The 17,073-nt window shown below is 45.6% G+C and overlaps 1 protein-coding gene across 1 annotated transcript; it reads left to right on the forward strand.

Moving 5' to 3' along the window:
* The first annotated feature begins 256 nt into the window (after nt 1-256).
* Nucleotides 257-14,215, forward strand: LOC129695413 (histone PARylation factor 1). The gene is made up of 8 exons (XM_055632330.1): nt 257-415; nt 3,398-3,560; nt 5,894-6,080; nt 7,252-7,350; nt 8,687-8,837; nt 10,695-10,782; nt 12,415-12,587; nt 13,943-14,215. The coding sequence occupies exons 1-8, from the start codon at nt 371-373 to the stop codon at nt 14,072-14,074; spliced, it is 1,038 nt and encodes a 345-aa protein (XP_055488305.1). The 5' UTR covers nt 257-370; the 3' UTR covers nt 14,075-14,215.
* Nucleotides 14,216-17,073: the final 2,858 nt, after the last annotated feature.

Raw genomic sequence — 17,073 nt, forward strand, 5'->3', positions numbered from 1 at the left:
GATAGTCTGGCTGTGGGCTGATTGGTCCACTGTCACCTTCGAGGAAGTTGATTTGGTCCTGGGGTGGAGGAAGGGGATTTGGTCCTGTGGTGGAGGACGGGGATTTGGTCCTGTGGTGGAGGACGGGGATTTGGTCCTGTGGTGGAGGCCGGGGATTTGGTCCTGTGGTGGAGGAAGGGGATTTGGTCCTGTGGTGGAGGAAGGGGATTTGGTCCTGTGGTGGAGGCACTGGATTTGGTCCTTTGGTGGAGGAAGGGGGTTTGGTCATGTGGTGGAGAAAAATAACGTCCCTGTGGCGGAGGGAGCTGGCGGGAACGGCCTGCCCTGCATTATTTGCAGCGCGGTGGAGTTAATTTTCTTGCTGCTGGTGATGGCGGGGCGCGGGAAGAGGAAAGCTGGCGGCCGGAGCTCGGAGGTACAGGCAGCGGATGGGGAGGGGCAGGGGCTACATTGTAGCAGCAATGGTTATTGTTACAAAGTATCCCGCAACTGTTCCTGGCTGCCTTCGATGTGCCGTGGATGCGGGGAGCCGGCGAGGCCTCCCTCCGCTGGTACCGATGCCTGAGATAATGTGCAATAAAAAAGCAACTGCACATGCTGGTTTATACCAGAGATAGACACAAAATGCTGGGGCAACTCCGCGGTGTTTTAACTTGGTTGAGTGGGGACCGGCCTAATCCGGTGCATTCTGCAACAAATATGCAATTTTAACATAAAATGCATAGACCCAATGTGCGGAGGCTGAGGGGAAATATAGAAAACAGAATAACTAATTATATTTTACCTTTTCTGTATCATTGCCTTGGAATATTATTTGTTTTTCCAATATCTGCAAAATCTTGCTGGTTTAGAAATGACACAAGAATATGCTCAGGTCAGGAACAACGGGCCTTAAAAGTTGCTTGTATCAACAAGGGAATCAGGAAATGCAGGTGAAGGCCTACAACCCTCACTTCTGCTGCTTAAAACTATTCAGCAGTTCAGTTTGTTCTGGCTTTTTCTCGCCTACAATTTATTTCCCTCTACCTCCCCCTTCTACTTTCAGTCTGAAGAAGAGTAAAGACCCAAAACGTCACCTACTCTTTTTCTCCAGAGATGCTGCCTGACCGGCTGAGTTACTCCAGCATTTTTTGTCTACTCCAGCATCTGCAGTTCTTACCTACACTGTTCAGTTTAAGGTTTTGTTTATTATTATTTTCAAGTATACCGAGGTACAGTGAAAAACTTTTTATATACCGAGGTACATGCTGAACAGTCGGCAAAAAGACTATACATGATTGCAAACAGGCCGTTCACAGTGTACAGATACAGGATAAAGGGAATAACGTTTCATGCAAGATAAAATCCAGCAAAGTTCAATTAAAGACAGTTCAAAGGTTTCCAATGAGGTGGATGGGAGGTCAGGATCACTCTCTAGTTGGTGCTAAGATGGTTCAGTTGCCTGATAACAGCTGGGAAGAAACTGTCCCTAAAGAAGGCTCCTGGCCAAAAATGTCATCTGGCCATTTCCCTCCAAATATGTTGTCTGACCCATAGAGTTCGTCTAGCACTTTAATCCAAGTTACAGCATCTGTGATCTCTTATGTCTGCTGGTGTTTCAATGGTTCAATGGTGCTTTGATTGTCACGTGTGCAAACGCACAGTGAAATTATTTTCTTACATACAGTCCAGTACAGTATTGCTATACCTAAGCACAAACCCCAATTAGCAAATTGTACAGAAATAGTCCACTGAACCCGCTTGATAGAGCCGCCATGTTTTGGCACAATTTTCTACGTCCAGTCCACGCTGTAGGTATTATGAGCTGTGCCCGTTCCAGGCAAGCCCCGGGTTGCTGCGGGCCTCCAGCCATCGCCTTCCTTGGACACATGGATTGACCAGTGAACCCACGACCCTCTTCTCGCCCATCCTCCTTTGTTCTCCGGGGGCACCTCCTGCAGTCGACCTCGAGGGTGCGGTGGTTAGGCTAGACCCCGGTTCCCTCTCCTCTCCCACCGGCCTCATTCCTCGCCCGTCACATTCTCCCGGTCTCTGGTCATGGAGGGACTAGCTTAGCGGCCTCTCTCTTCCCCCCCCCACCACAAATTGTGAAGCCAGCCCAGCCAAAGATGTGACTACCAATAGGGATTACAAAAAATAACAAACTGCTGGAGGAACTCAGCAGGTCAGGCAGCATCTGTGGATGGCAATGGGCGTGACATTTTGGGTCGCGATGAGAAGTCGTCATGGAACAGTTTTCCCCCCTGCACTGTTTTGTACCCATGGCAGTTTTTTTAACGTGTCAGTTTCCAAAGTTTTAAGTTCTTGATAGAAATCGCATTATTACCAAGTCCTGACCCGAAATGTCACTTTCGTCCCTGGATGCTGTCTGACCTGCCAAGTTCCTCTGCACTTTGTGTTTTGCTCCATATTCCAGCAACTGTAGTCTCTTGTGTCTTCTGCAAGACCCATTCCATCTTCTGTTTCTTCCTGGGGTAGAAACAAAGAACTGCAGATGCTGGTTTATACCAAAGTGTTGGAGTAACTCAGCGGGTCAGGCAGCATCTCTGGTGGAAAAAGACGTGTGACATTTCAGGTCAGGACTCTTCTTCAGACTAGAAGAAGGGTCCCGACCCGAAACGTCACCTATGCATGTTCTCTAGGGATGCTGCCTGACCCGCTGAGTTACTCCAGCACTTTGTGTTTATCTCCGGTTTCATCCTTTTGTGGTGGCAAAGGTGCCTACAGATTGTACACATGTTTCCATTACTTATTCCTGTCTGTGACGTGAGCACTACAGTCATGGCCACGTCGAACCACTATGGCATCTGGCAGAAAGACTATACAAGATTACAATTGAGCCGACCACAGCATACAGATACAGGGTAAAGGGTATGGCGTTTAATGCAAAATAAAATCCGATGAAGATAGTTTGGAAGACCTGTTGTTGAAATAAAGTTTTAAAAGAGTGGAGCAATTGTAATGAATGATAGCAGATCCCCTTCTGCGACCAGCACGCAAAGATTCGCCTAGCTTCGGTGCCATCCTGGACTATTATCAAACCAGCCTGTGTAATGCAAATAGTGTTCCCTAGTTGAATCATGTACAGGCAATTGAGATCAATTTAATTTAGCATCATGTTCGGCACAAACATTGTGGGCCAAAGAGCCCGTTCCTACGCTGTACTGTTCTACGCTCTAATTCATCATTCGTACAAGTAAAACTTTAAACATAAACTTAAATGTGAACTTACATGTAAACTTAAACTTAACGGTAATCTTAAACTAAAACTCAAACGCACAATAGATATGAGGTGCAGTGGGCTGATGGAAGTCCCCGGAGATTGGCTGAGTCCGGGTGTTATCTTTTGCTTCCAAATATATCCGAAGCCACCAAATTTTTCCCATGTCGCCCTCAGACGAGGAATCCGGCAGAAGATGGGAAGAAAAACCGAGGGGGGGAGTCTGGCGTCTCCGAAGATCTGCAACAGGATCTTCAACATCTGTACCAGCTGCCGATGCCCGAGGACTTCTACCACCTCTGGCAGTTTTGCGAGGAGCTGAATCCAGGGGATCCATGTGGTAAGTCCCAACTCCGTTGTGCCTCACGTACCCCTCATCCACAGAGAGTTGCAGGTGGAGAGCTGCCCGGCCAAGTGCTCTCCCAGAATAGTAGAGTAAGGCTCTTATGCATCTCGTTGGGTTCATCTCCTCAAACTCCAGGCAATCCAGTCTTCACGCTGCCTCGGCAAGACCGCCAGCATAATGTCTCACCCTGGTCTCTCCCTCTTCTCCCCTCTCCCATCAGGCAAGAGGTACAGAGGCGTGAAACCACAAACCAGATTCAGGGACAGTTTCTTCCCAGCTGTTATCAGGCAAATGAACCATTTTATCACCAACTAGAGAGCGATCCCGACCTACCATCTACCTCATTAGGGACCTTCCGTTTACCTTTAATCGGACTTTACAGGATTTTATTTTGCACAAAACGTTATTCCCTTTATCCTGTATCTGTACACTGTGGATGGCTTAATTGTAATCATGTATAGTCTTTCCTCTGACTGGATAGCACACAACAAAAAAAGCTTTCCACTGTACTTTGGTAGACGTGACAATAAAACTAAATGAAATATGGATCCATTCTCCGTGATCTCTGCCCAGAATCCATTGTTATTTTCTCCAGTAGGAGGTATGAAAGTGAGGGAGATGATTCTTGAGACCACGAGACATGAAGTGCTGGAGTAACTCGGAGAGTCAGGCAGCATCTCTGGAGGGCGTTTCGTGTCAGGACTTAAGAAGGTTCAGGGAAAACATTTGGATGTTCACAGACAGGAAAGGTTTAGAGGGATATGGGCCAAATGTGGTCAGGTGGGACTGGTGTAGATGTAGATGGGGCATCATGTTCATAATGGGCAAGTTGGGCTGTAGGATCTGTTTCGACTCTCTCTGACTTGAAGCATTATCCATGTTCTCCAGAGTTGCTGCCTTAGGTCACCTATGAGTCTGAAGAAGGGCCCTGACCCGGAACATCCATGTTCTCCAGAGATGTTGCCTGCCCTGATGTTACATAGAAACATAGAAATTAGGTGCAGGAGTAGGCCATTCGGCCCTTCGAGCCTGCACCGCCATTCAATATGATCATGGCTGATCATCCAACTCAGTATCCCGTACCTGCATTCTCTCCATACCCCCTGATCCCCTTAGCCACAAGGGCCACATCTAACTCCCTCTTAAATATAGCCAATGAACTGGCCTCAACTACCCTCTGTGGCAGAGAGTTCCAGAGATTCACCACTCTCTGTGTGAAAAAAGTTCTTCTCATCTCGGTTTTAAAGGATTTCCCCCTTATCCTTAAGTTACTCCTGCAGTTTCTATATATTTTCTGTATACCAGCATCTGCAGTTTCCTGCTTCTACCCTTTCCTTTATACCAATGTTGGCATGTCCTCGGGTGCTCTGCTTTCCTCACACATCTCAAACGAGGTGTGCAGGTTGGCAGAATAATGGGCCTCTGCGAATCGTCCATGGGTGTAGAATTTAGAGGTGCAGAATTGAATGGGGGTGGAGGGGTGCAGCATGCCGGACGGAAGCAGGCCTTTCGGCCCATCAAGTCCATGCCCTTAACAAGGAGGAGCGGCACAGTGGTGCAGCGGTAGAGTTGCTGTCTTACAGCACCAGAGACCCGGGTTCAATCTTGACTACAGCTGCTGTCTGTACAGAGTTTGTACATTCTCCATGTGACCGCGTGGGTTTTCTCTGAGTGCTCCAGTTTCCTCCCGCACTACAAAGACATGCAGGTTTGCTGGTTAATTGGCTTCTGTAATTTACCAATTGTCCCTAGTATGTAGGATAGAACTAGTGTATGGAGTGATCGCTGGTCGGCACGGTCTTGGTGGGCCGAAGAACATATTTCTATGCCGTAACTCTAAACTAAGAAGATGTGATAATTTTTCTGAGGGAGATACAAGGAACTGCCGTTGCTGAAATCTTGAGGGAAACAAAAGGTAACTCAGGGGCTCATTGTAACATCTGTGGGTAGAATGGACAGACGACGTTTTGGCGCTGTGTTTCCAAAGTAAAGGTGCTTTTACTCAAATAATCACAGCTACCAAAGTACTGGAAAGATCAAAACTGCCCAGCGGTTTGCAAACATCAATCAATCGATCATCAGATGACACCATTATCATCCTTGTCCATGTCCCCCCCCTCCCCCCATGGTGACCAGCATTCACGGAAGTCCACCAAAGTCACTGTGGACACCGCGTGTCCCCGCTACACCAAGTCCATGCAAACCATCGAGCACAAATTGACGCATGGGGCAGGACGGAAACAGGAGTGACCGGATTCTCCGCAGACTGATATTCCACTTTGTTCAAACTGACTTGGTGCTTGTGTTTGTTTCTATGTTTTAAACAGACGCGCTGACTTCCAGTCTTGGGCTACAGCTTGTTGGGCCCTACGATATACTAGCGGGAAAGCATAAAGTAACAACTAATGTGGAACCTAATTACTTTCTGCACTGGAGGTATTTCTACGACCCACCCGAATTCCAGACTGTCATCGCTGGAGACTCTGAGACGCAGTATCATCTTGGCTATTTCAGGTAACGGGAAGACTGAAGCACAGGGGACATTTTGAGGCTGTTTAATTTTTGAGTATGGAGTCATACAGAGTGGAAACGGGCCCTTCGGCCCAACTTGCCCACATAGACAAACATGCCCCATCTGCACTAGCCCCCACCTGCCTGCATTTGGCCAATATTCCACCGTACCTATCCTATCCATGTACATGTCTGAATGTCTCTAAAATAGGTCAACAATCACCTGTACACTAGTTCCATCCTATACACTAGGAACAATTTACAAAAGTTATTTAATCTACAAACCTGCATGTCTTTTGGAGGAAACCGGAGCACCCAGAGGAAATGTACACCATCACAGGGAGAACGTGCAAACTCAGTGCACACAGACAGCATCTGTGGTCAGATCACTAGCGCTGTGAGGCAGTGGCTCTAACAGCTGCGTCACTGTGCCACCTGCCAGCAATCTTTGGCTTAGTTATGTTTAATATATTATTGTCACATGTACTGAGGTACAGTGAAAAGCTTTTTTGTTGCGTGCTATCCAGTCAGCGGAAAGACTAGAAACAATTACAATTGAGTTGTCCACAGTATTCAGATACAAGTTAAAGGGAATAACATATAGTGCAAGATAAACTCCAGTAAAATCTGATTTAAGTTAGTTTGAAGGTCTCCAATGAGGTAGATGGGTCAGGACCGCTCTCTAGTTGTTGATAGGATGGTTTAATTGGCTGATAACAGCTGGGAAGAAACTGTCCCTGAATCTGGAGGTGTGCATTTTCACACTTTTGTACCTCTAGCCTGTTGGTAGAGGGGAGACGAGGGATGGGACTGGTCCTTGAGGATGCCGGTGGCAGCGTGAAGTGTAGATGGAATCAATGGAAGGGAGGTTGGTTTGCGTGATGGTCTGGGCTACGTTTCAAAACTCTCTGCAATTTGTTGTGGTCTTGGATGGAGCGATTCCTGAACCATACGTGGGTTGTGAGCTTGGGATCTGGTGTCCGATTCGCATTGATGAGTTGCTCTGCCGCATTTTGTAGATGGAAAACACTGCGACCAAGGTGGAGGGATTGGATGTTGAAGATGATAGTGTGTTCATGATGCCCGGGATGATGTTGGGTTGAGACTAGGTCAGCACTCCTCCAAGCTAGTGCTCAGAATTCCCTCACCCTCCGGTGTGTTGCATCTATTGCAGAGACACTCCTGACGAGCTGCCAGCGTTCGTGGCTGCGGGCGAGGCTAAGAAAGGCTGCTCATTGCTCCAGATGGGAGACAACTTGTTTTGCTCGCTCAAGTGAGTATGCTCTACTGTGGGAAGCTGAGACAGAACAGAACCTGCTTAGAGATACAGTGTACAAACAGCCTTCTGAGTCCAAGTCGACCAATGATCGCTCCGCACACCAGTTCATCCTACACCATCGGGGCAATCTACACAAACCTATTTTTTAGCTATAAGTATAGCTATAACTAAATAGACACAAAATGCTGGAGTTACTCAGTAGGTCAGGCAGGATCTCTGGAGGAAAGGAATAGGTGACGTTTCTGGTTGAGACCCTCCTTCAGACCTATTACTTTTCTCCAGAGATGCTGTCTGACCAGCTGAATTATTCCAGCGCCTTGTCTATTTTTGGTGTAAACCAGCATCTGCAGTTCCTTCCTACATTTTATAGCTCTAGCTATAGTGGCTGTAAGTTATTTATGTTGCTGAAAGCTAAAAATACAGTCATATTCTTGTCATTAGAGACGATTCTTGTTAATTACAATGAGCCCCCGCCATAAAACTGACAGACTGTATTCTTAGGAGACAATGCCGTCTGATTACTGCGGGGAGGTTACATAAAACAATCTTTTCCATAAACATATTTTTTGCAAAGCAGCTTTTTTTCCATGGCTTGTCAATTTCTAAAGTAACTTATAAATGTTCCGTTACCGATGTAAATCATGTCGTAGCCAATTTGTCGAACATAATAGAAGTAGTATGTTCCATTTCAGTGATATTGTTGTGAAAACATGGGTTGTTTGCCATTGTGGTGTTGTAGGTTAATTGGCTTTGGTAAAGATTGTAAATTGTCCCTAGTGCTAGGATAGTGCTGGTCATCACGGATGCGGTGGGCCGAAGGGCGTGTTTCTGCACTGTATCTCTGAACTAAAGTACAGTAAGCTAAGTGTCCCTGTTGTAGCTGGAACTCCATAGAGGGATACTCTCCTGAAGAAAAACCACGGCAGGACTGACCCTGCTCCTTATGCAACCTCTGCGTATGTTGCGTTTAGATTAGCTTTAATTGTATGCTGGCCATGTGGCCAGGTGGCTTTTATGGGAGACAGACAGGGAAGTTATAAAATTCCAGTTACATGTTTCTAAGTGTAGCTGTTGTCCTTTCGAACCCTTCACTCTTACATTGTGTAGGAAGGAACTGCAGATGCTGGTTTATACTGTAGACACAAATTGTTGGAGTAACTCAGCGGGGTAGGCAGCATCTCTGGAGAAATGGAATAGGTGACGTTTTGGCTTGGCATTCTAAAGAAAGGTTCTCACCCGAAACATCATCTATTCTTTTTCTCCAGGGATGCTGCCCAACCCGCTGAGTTACTCCAGCATTTTGTGTCTAACTCAAATTTCTTTTTTCCAGCCTACTTTTAAATAGAAGACTGAAGGAAATAAGTAATAAACGGCAGATCAGTTCGCTGAAGGAGCTGGAGACTAAACTGACGGCGATGGCAAATAAATTAAATTATTCTCTAGAGCAAAGAACGAAAGGAATGAAAGCGAGGGATAGGAAGGTACGTTTTTGTGCTTCTGCCCAGAGGCGATTCTTGTCAATTTCAATAGCCTCCCATGGTGAAACAGACAGGCTATGTTCTTTAGAGACAATGTGTCTGATTACTGCTGGGAGATCACATAGAAATTGTTTATTTTCCCTACACTTTTTTTCACCCAAAGCAGTTGGTTTTTTTCTCTGGCTTGTCAACTTCCCAAATAACATTTAAGTGGTTCTCTCAAGTTTCCGATAGAAATCACGTTATAACCAATAGCCTTTGCCACTTATTCCTCCCACCTGCTAATCAACCCTTCCTCACCTGTATCACTGCCAAGCTTCACCCCTTGCAGAGCAGACTCAATGGGCCAAATGGTCTAAATCTGCTCCTATGTCCCATGGTCTTGACCCCACTACTACTACAATCAGGCTGAGGAAGGGTCCAGATATGAAAGGTCATCTGTCCATCTCCACCCCAGATGCTGCTGACCCGCTGAGTTACTCCAGTACTTTGCATTTTGCTGAACATTCCAACACCTACAGTTCCTTGCGTCTCTCATAAATTATGTACAATTCTTGCCAGTCATAGAAAGATACAGCAGGGAAACAGGCCCATTGGCCCACCGAGTGTGGTCTGACCATCAACCCCCCACCCTCCTCCATTTACACTGACCCCTCATTAATCCCATTTCCTATTCTCTCCAATTTCTCTTCAGCCAGTAAACAGCCTGTTACTCTGCCTGTTACAAAGGCAAAGTAATAGGCTCTGTAACTCTGCCTTTATTACAGATAACAATGTTCCATAGCAGAAAATAAAGATTCACAGTATAGGAAAGAACCAACATATTGGCATGGGTAGAAGAATGGTTAACTAACAGGAAACAGAGTAGACATAATCGACTCTTCTCTGGTTGGCAAGTTTGATTGAATTGATTGAACGATGGAGCCAGGCCATTTGGCCCATCGAGTCCATACTGACCATTGATTACCTGTTCGCACTAGTTTTGTGTTATCCCACTTTGCCATCCATTCCCTATACACTTGGGGCAATTAACCTACAAGCCCACGCATCTTTGCCATGGGGTGGGTGGAAACTAGAGCACCCAGAGAAAGCCCACGCAGTCACAGGGACAACACGCAAACTCCACACAGACAGCACCCAAGTTCAGGATTGAACCGAGGTCTCTGGTATTGAGGCAGCAATTCTACTGCTACGTCACTGTGTCGTTCTACCAAACACCCACTCTCCACCCCCCTACTTCTGTGCCTTCTTTTCCAGCTACTTTCTCAATGACCACCTGTTGCAACAAGTGGTGAGTGAGTTCAATCTCCACTTCACGCTGCCTCGGCAAGGCCACCAGCATAATCACGGACAGGTCTCACCCGGGGCACTCCTTCTTCTCCCCTCTACCATCAGGCAAGAAGTGTGAAAACGCACACCTCCAGATTCAGGGACAGTTTCTTCCCAGCTGTTATCAGGCAACTGTGACCGTGTGGGTTTTCCCTGGGTGCTCCGGTTTCCTCCCACACTCCAAAGACGTGCAGGTTTGTAGGTTCATTGGCTTTAATAAAATTGTAAATTGTCTAGAGTGTAGGATAGTGTTAGTGTATGGGGTGATCATTGATCGGCACGGGCTTGGAGGGCCGATGGGCCTGTTTCTATGCTGTATCTAAAGTCTAAAAAAAATAAAGTCCTAGCTCACCCAACCTCTCCCTATTGCCCAGCCCCTCGAGTCATGGCAACATCCTCGTTAATCTTCTCTGCACTTTTCCAGCTCGTGTGGATGAACAATTAAGCCTCTGGCCAAATGTTGCTGTTTTGTTTCTGAATGCGGAGTTATTTATATAGTTACAGCGCAGTCATTTCTGCCTTTATTTCCAGGTTTCCACAAAAACATTCCATGGTGCAGGTTTGGTTGTTCCAATAGATAAAAGTGGCGTGGGTTACAGAGAACTTCCCGAGACTGACGGTGCGTTTTGATACATTATTTACCTCTTCATAGAATCATAGTCATTGAGTCATACAGCATGGAAACAGTCCCATCGGCCCAAATTGCCCACGCCAACCAACATGTCCCATCTACACTAGTCCCACCTGCCCGCGTTTGGCCCATATCCCTCTAAACTTGTCCTATCCACATAGCTGGCTAAATGTCTCATAAACATTATGATAGTATATCTGCCTCAATATCTGCCTAAATACAATAAAGTCAACTACCTCCTCTGGCAGCTCATTCCATACATCCACCACCCTTTCTGTAAAAAGCTATCCCTCGGGTTCCTATTAAATCTGTTCCCCTTCACCTTAAACCAGGGGTTCCCAACCTTGTTCGTCCCGTTCGCCCCTGGCAACGTTAATAGCACATAACCATGTTATTTCACTTATTTATGAACAACTAATAATGAACAGATACCAGTGTACCAGAACCAAACAAAGTCAGTCAATGAGAAAAAATATGTACAAATCCAGAATCAACAAATTTACCCCCTGAGTCGGCATAATTTACCCCCTGCGGGTAGATTTACCCCAGGTTGGAAACCCTTGCCTTAAAGATCACCTCCTCACCTCCTCATCCTCAGGCGTATCAAGGTATAGAGTCCGAGGGTGATCAACCTCTCCCTACAGCTCAGGCCCTCGGGTTCCTTTTGTGAGTCAATCTCTATTTAAAAAAAACTATATGACATTAGGGTCATAAAGTTGTAGAGTACAGAACATTACTTTTACTTTAGACTTTAGAAATACAGCGCGGAAACAGGCCCTTCGGCCCACCCAGTCAGTGCCGACCAGCTAACCCCCTACACTAACACTATCCTGCACACTGGGTACAATTTACAATTTTACCAAATCCAATTCACCTGCATGTCTTTGGAGAGTGGGAGGAAACCGGTGCACCCCGGAGAAAATCCACGTGGTCACAGGGAGAACGTGCAAATTCTGTACAGCCAACACCCGTAGTCAGGATCGAACCCAGGTCCCTGGAGCTACGGTATATGGCAGCAACACTACCGCTGCGCCACAGTGCCCTTTGGTCCACTGCGTCTATGCTAACCTCTTTATCCATCTACGTTAATCCTACACTTAGTTATTCATTTCTGCCTTGCCTATTTACTGCTTAAATGTCTCTGAAATGTCATGACTGTGTCTGATTCCACCACTTTCTGTGATAGTGTGTTTCAGATATCAATCAGAACTTAAATGTTTAAAAGCGGCAGAGACTCGGGTTTGATTCTGACCTTGGGTGCTGTCAGCATGGAGTTTGCACGTTCTGCCTGTGACCACGTGGGTTTCCTCTGGGTGCTCTGATTTTCTCACACATCCCACTTACGTTTGCAGGTTAATTGGCCTCTGTAAATTGCCCCAAGTGTGCAGGGAGTGGATACAAAAGGGGGATAACATAGAATTAGTGTGACCGGAGAATCGATGGTCAGCCTGGACTTGGTGGGCCGAAGGGTCGGTTTCCATGCTGTGTCCCTTTTTGTAAAAAACTTGGCCTCGGGTTCGGCATGAACATTGCGAGCCGAGGGCTTGTTCCTGTGCTGTACTGATCGGTGATAATGTGTGTAGAAATAACCATCATTTCTTTCTCTCCAAAACAAAAAAGGAAGTCTTAAAAAGATCTGCAAAGCAATCGTAGAAGCCCCAAGTGACGAGGCCCGGATCAAAGCTTTTGCCCCGATCCAAGAGATGATAACCTATGTTCAATTTGCAAACGATGAATGTGACTACGGCATGGGATATGAACTTGGGATCGACCTCTTCTGTTATGGATCGCATGTGAGTAGATGACTGTACTTCAGCACAGCTTCTAATATGAGTGGGTACCAGATCTATGAATGAAGTACGGTTAACTAAATTTGTCTTGAAAAGTAAGTGCTGGTTAGGTCAGTGTAGTGCGTACCTCTCGAATAAATGAATAAAGAGTTAACATATGAGGGGTTAATGGCTCTGGGTCTGCACTCGCTGGAGAAAGTCCTGGATAGAGTTGAGGTGGAGAGGTAGAGAGGATGTATTCCCCATAGTAGGAGTCTAGGACCAGAGGGGCAGCCTCAGAATAAAAGGACGTACCTTTAGATTGGAGATGAGGAGGGATTTCTTTAGCAGAGGGTGGTGAATCTGGAATTCATTGCCACAGATGGCCGTGGAGGCCAAGTCATTGGGTATTTTTAAAGCGTAGATTGACAGATTATTGATTAGTAAGGGTGTTCACACTAGTTCTATAGGGAACCCGCACTAGTTCTATAGGGTGTTCACACTAGTTCCATAGGGAATTTACATTAGTTCTATAGGCACACACTAGGAACAATTTACAGAAGGCAATTAACCTATAAATCTGTTTGTCTTTGGAATGTGGGAGGAAACCGGAGCACCTGGAGAAAACCCACACTGTCACAGGGAGAATGTACAAACACCGCAGACAGCACACCTCTGAAGAAGGGTTTCAGCCCGAAACGTTGCCTATTTCCTTTGCTCCATAGATGCTGCTGCACCCGCTGAGTTTCTCCAGCACTTTTGTCTACCTAGTCAGAATCTAACGTGGGTCGCTGGTGCTGTGAGGCAACTGCTCTACCATTGTGCCACTCAGATTGACATGATGAGATTCCACCAACTGTCCAGCACACTTTTTTTACTAGTCCTACCATGGCCTTTTATGATTCCCACGTTATCATCAACTTGCACTAGATTCTATCACTTATCTACTCACTAGGGATTATTAAGTCAGTTAATCTATCAATTTCCTTTTTTCCCCCAAAATTTAATTTAACCGTATAAATGTAGGCTGGTAGAGCTGCTGCCTCACAATGGCAGAGACCTGGGTTCGATCCTGACCTTGGGTAGCTGTCAGTGTAGAGTTTGCACGTTCTCCCTCTGAACGTGTGGCTCCAAGTTGCCAGCCACATCCCAAAAACGTGTGGGTTTGTAGGTCAATTAGCCTCTGTAAATTGTCATTAATGTGCAGGGAGTGGATGCGAAGTAGGATAGCAGAGAACGGGTATGAATGGATGGCCGATGGTTGGCGTGGACGCGATGGGCCAAAGGGACTGTTTCCATGCTGTATTTCCAAATTAATTTAAACTAAACCAAGTGTTAGGTTTAAATTATTTCACAAAGACACATTCTTCTCTTTACAGTATTTCCACAAGGTGGTGCGGCAACTGTTACCTCTAGCCTACAAGCTCTTAAAGAGTCACCTCTTTGCAGAGATTGTTGAAGCTCACATAGCCAAGAGAAAATGGGACGATTTGGACCAACTTAAAGGTTGAAGCTGTGATGAAAGGATTGTGACAACACAGCATTGAATCTACATGTTTACTATATAAGCTACAAGCATTTCCAATTTGGATTGTATTATTTTGAAGAATGAGTGTTTTGTTTTTTACAATAAAGATTCATTGGTGCTTTAATACTGCTTATTTTTTTTTAAATAATGATATTGACATCCATTTGAATCTGACACAGTGCTGGAGGAACGCAGCGGGTCAGGCTGCATCTCTGGAGAACATGGATAGATGATGTTCCAGTTAGGAGGGTCCCGACTCGAAACATCACCTATCCATGTTCTCCAGAGCTGCTGCCTAACCTGCTGAATTACTCCAGCGCTGTGTCTTTTTTTGTAAACCAGCATCTGCAGTTCCCTGTATCTCAATCTAAAGTTGGGTCATCTGAAGACCATCTGGTTACCTGGGTTGGGCTAGTTTTGTTTCCAGGCACTCGGGTCTATCCAAATTACAACATTTAAAAGACATTTGGACTAGAATCTTTAGCAAAACATAAAGAGGTGGAGTAACTCAGGGGTCAGGCAGCATCTGTGGAGGGAATGGATAGGTGACGTTTTAGGTTGGGACCCTTCTACAAACCATAGAAGGCTCACAACTCAAAACTTGGCTTGTCCGTTCCCTCCACAGTTGCTGCCTGACCCGCTGAGTTCCTCCAGCACTTAACGTTTTACTTAAGAGAATTTGGGGAATACAATTGCGGCACACTGGTGCAGTGGTACTGACTCGGGTTCAATCCTGACCACAGGTGTTGTCCGTACAGTGCATGTTCTCCCTGTGACCACATAGGTTTTCTCCGGGTGCTCCGGTTTCCACCCACATTCCAAAGACGTGCAAGTTTTTCTTCATAGGTTCTTGCCTTCTGTTTGAAAACTAATGGCCCCATACAAAGTCAGTGTATGATAGGTGCAGAGATTCGAGGGAGTGGAGCACAGGGTGGGGAGAAAGTCAAACTGGTTGGCGGATGAACTCGGTGGGCCGGCCAACCTTTGATCAGAGATTAACTGTTTCCACACCATTTCTGTGTAAACCCTTCGGCCCATCCAGAATTACCGATCATAAATAATCCTACACACTGGGGACCATTTAACATTTTTTATGTTCTGGAGTGTGGGAGGAAACCAGTTTAGTAAAACCCCATGACAGGTCAGGGTTCTCTGTCACTATAAGAAGCAGACACGACTGAATTTCATGACAAAGACCAAGTAACCTACAAACCTGCGTGTCTTTGTGTTGCGGGAGGAAACCCATGCGGTCATAGGGAGAACGTGCAAACTCCACACAGCCAGCACGAGGTCAGTAAGGAACCCAGCCACTGGGGCTATGAGGCAGCAACTCTACCAGCTGCGCCAATGTGCTACCCAGATAACTAGATTCTCCCAAGAGGAAAAATATTCTCCTGACCTCTACCCCATCAAACTCCTCAGAATCAAGTTTCATAAAATTAATCTCTCATTCTGCTAAATTCCAACCTGCTCAAGCTCTATACTCCGAGTGTGAGCTGACCAATGGTTGGTACCACTGTAACATGACATCCCAACTCTTGAATTCAATGAAACAAGGAACTGCAGTTAGTACACAAAAAGGACACAAACTGCTGGAGCTCAGCGGATCAGGCACCATCTCTGGAGAAGGTAGACAAAAATGCTGGGAAAACTCAGCGGATGAGATAGCACCAAAAGGTCTCGACCCGAAACGTTGCCTATTTCCTTTGCTCCATAGATGCTGCCTCACTCGCTGAGTTTCTCCAGCATTTTTGTCTACCTTCGATTTTCCAGCATCTGCAGTTCCTTCTTAAACATCTCTGGAGAACATCGATTGGTGACGTTTCAGGTCGAGACTCTCTTAAGGCTTGAACAATACCTTGGCTGGAGAAGTTAAAGTAGCCTTTTTACTGAATAATGAAAGAGATAAAATCAATACAGGAAAGTCCCAAGGAAACTCGCAACAACAATTTACTGTTTTAACGGAGAATTTAATACAATATAATATATAATCAGACTTTCACAGTAACCATAATTAAGCTCACCTTAAGAATGTGAAATTCTATTACACCAAATATAAATTAAAAAATACCATTGAGGATCAGTATTAAATACAATTCTAGGCAACATCGCTGGTTAACAAAGATGAAGCATTCTTTGTTAACCAAAAGCAGGGCGACAGGTAATAACTGGGCACAGGCTTTCTGCTCTATCTGGCACGTGTAAAGTGGCTGGAGGAAATTCCTCTTGGGGGCCGTAGACGCCACATTTGCTGTGTAAAAGCAAAACTTGCCAGCGATTAACCAAAGGACATTCTTTACCCAAAGAGTGGCGAGAGTTGTGGAACTTACAACGTGGGAAGCCGTTGAGGGAAATACCAGAAAACACCCCTAAAGAAGAAGCCACACCATTACAAAAAACGAATAGTTCATGTCAATATTACTGGGGTAATGACCTGTTTTGGTTCTGTACACTCTAGTTAAGATCTATAACTATGTGAATGGGAAGGGAGGGGGGGGGAGGCTAATTGTTTCCAGGGAAGACATCCAAACCTCATTTGGCAGTGATTTTTACCCCAATCTGTGTTCATCCTTTGTACCTGGTGATCTGCCTGCTCTCTACCTCTGGAACTTCACATTTATTATTTCCAGCACAGGCATCTCGCGTTTCACGTGCGTTTGATGCATGCATTTTTGAAATGTCGCGCTTGCTCATTCAATACCTAAGCTTAATTTATGGGCTTCTATTTTCGAATAACACGCTCAAATTTACTGCTAGCAGCGTGGTCGCGTATGTGTTTAATTCCCTCGTCTTTATAATCTGAGTGGTTTTTCAAGCACATAACCCCTGGGTAAAACGCAAGGTGCCTGTATTTGCAATATTACTTCAGTTATTGAACACGTTGAACTGAACACTTGCTCTAAATGCTTGGACTTTAGCTGCATAAGCTGTCCGAGATATCTTTTAACTGCAGATGCTTTCTGAGATGTTGAATTCTGCTAT

The sequence above is a fragment of the Leucoraja erinacea genome, chromosome 3, assembly GCF_028641065.1.
Source record: "Leucoraja erinacea ecotype New England chromosome 3, Leri_hhj_1, whole genome shotgun sequence".
NCBI lineage: Eukaryota > Metazoa > Chordata > Chondrichthyes > Rajiformes > Rajidae > Leucoraja > Leucoraja erinaceus.

Bases quoted from the DNA above. Each gene is read 5' to 3' on its own strand.
- LOC129695413 (XM_055632330.1), top strand. From the start codon at position 371: ATGGCGGGGCGCGGGAAGAGGAAAGCTGGCGGCCGGAGCTCGGAG. The intron at 6,081-7,251 runs GTAACGGGAAGA...CATCTATTGCAG, and splicing joins TATCATCTTGGCTATTTCAG to AGACACTCCTGACGAGCTGC. The intron at 12,588-13,942 runs GTGAGTAGATGA...TTCTCTTTACAG, and splicing joins TCTTCTGTTATGGATCGCAT to TATTTCCACAAGGTGGTGCG.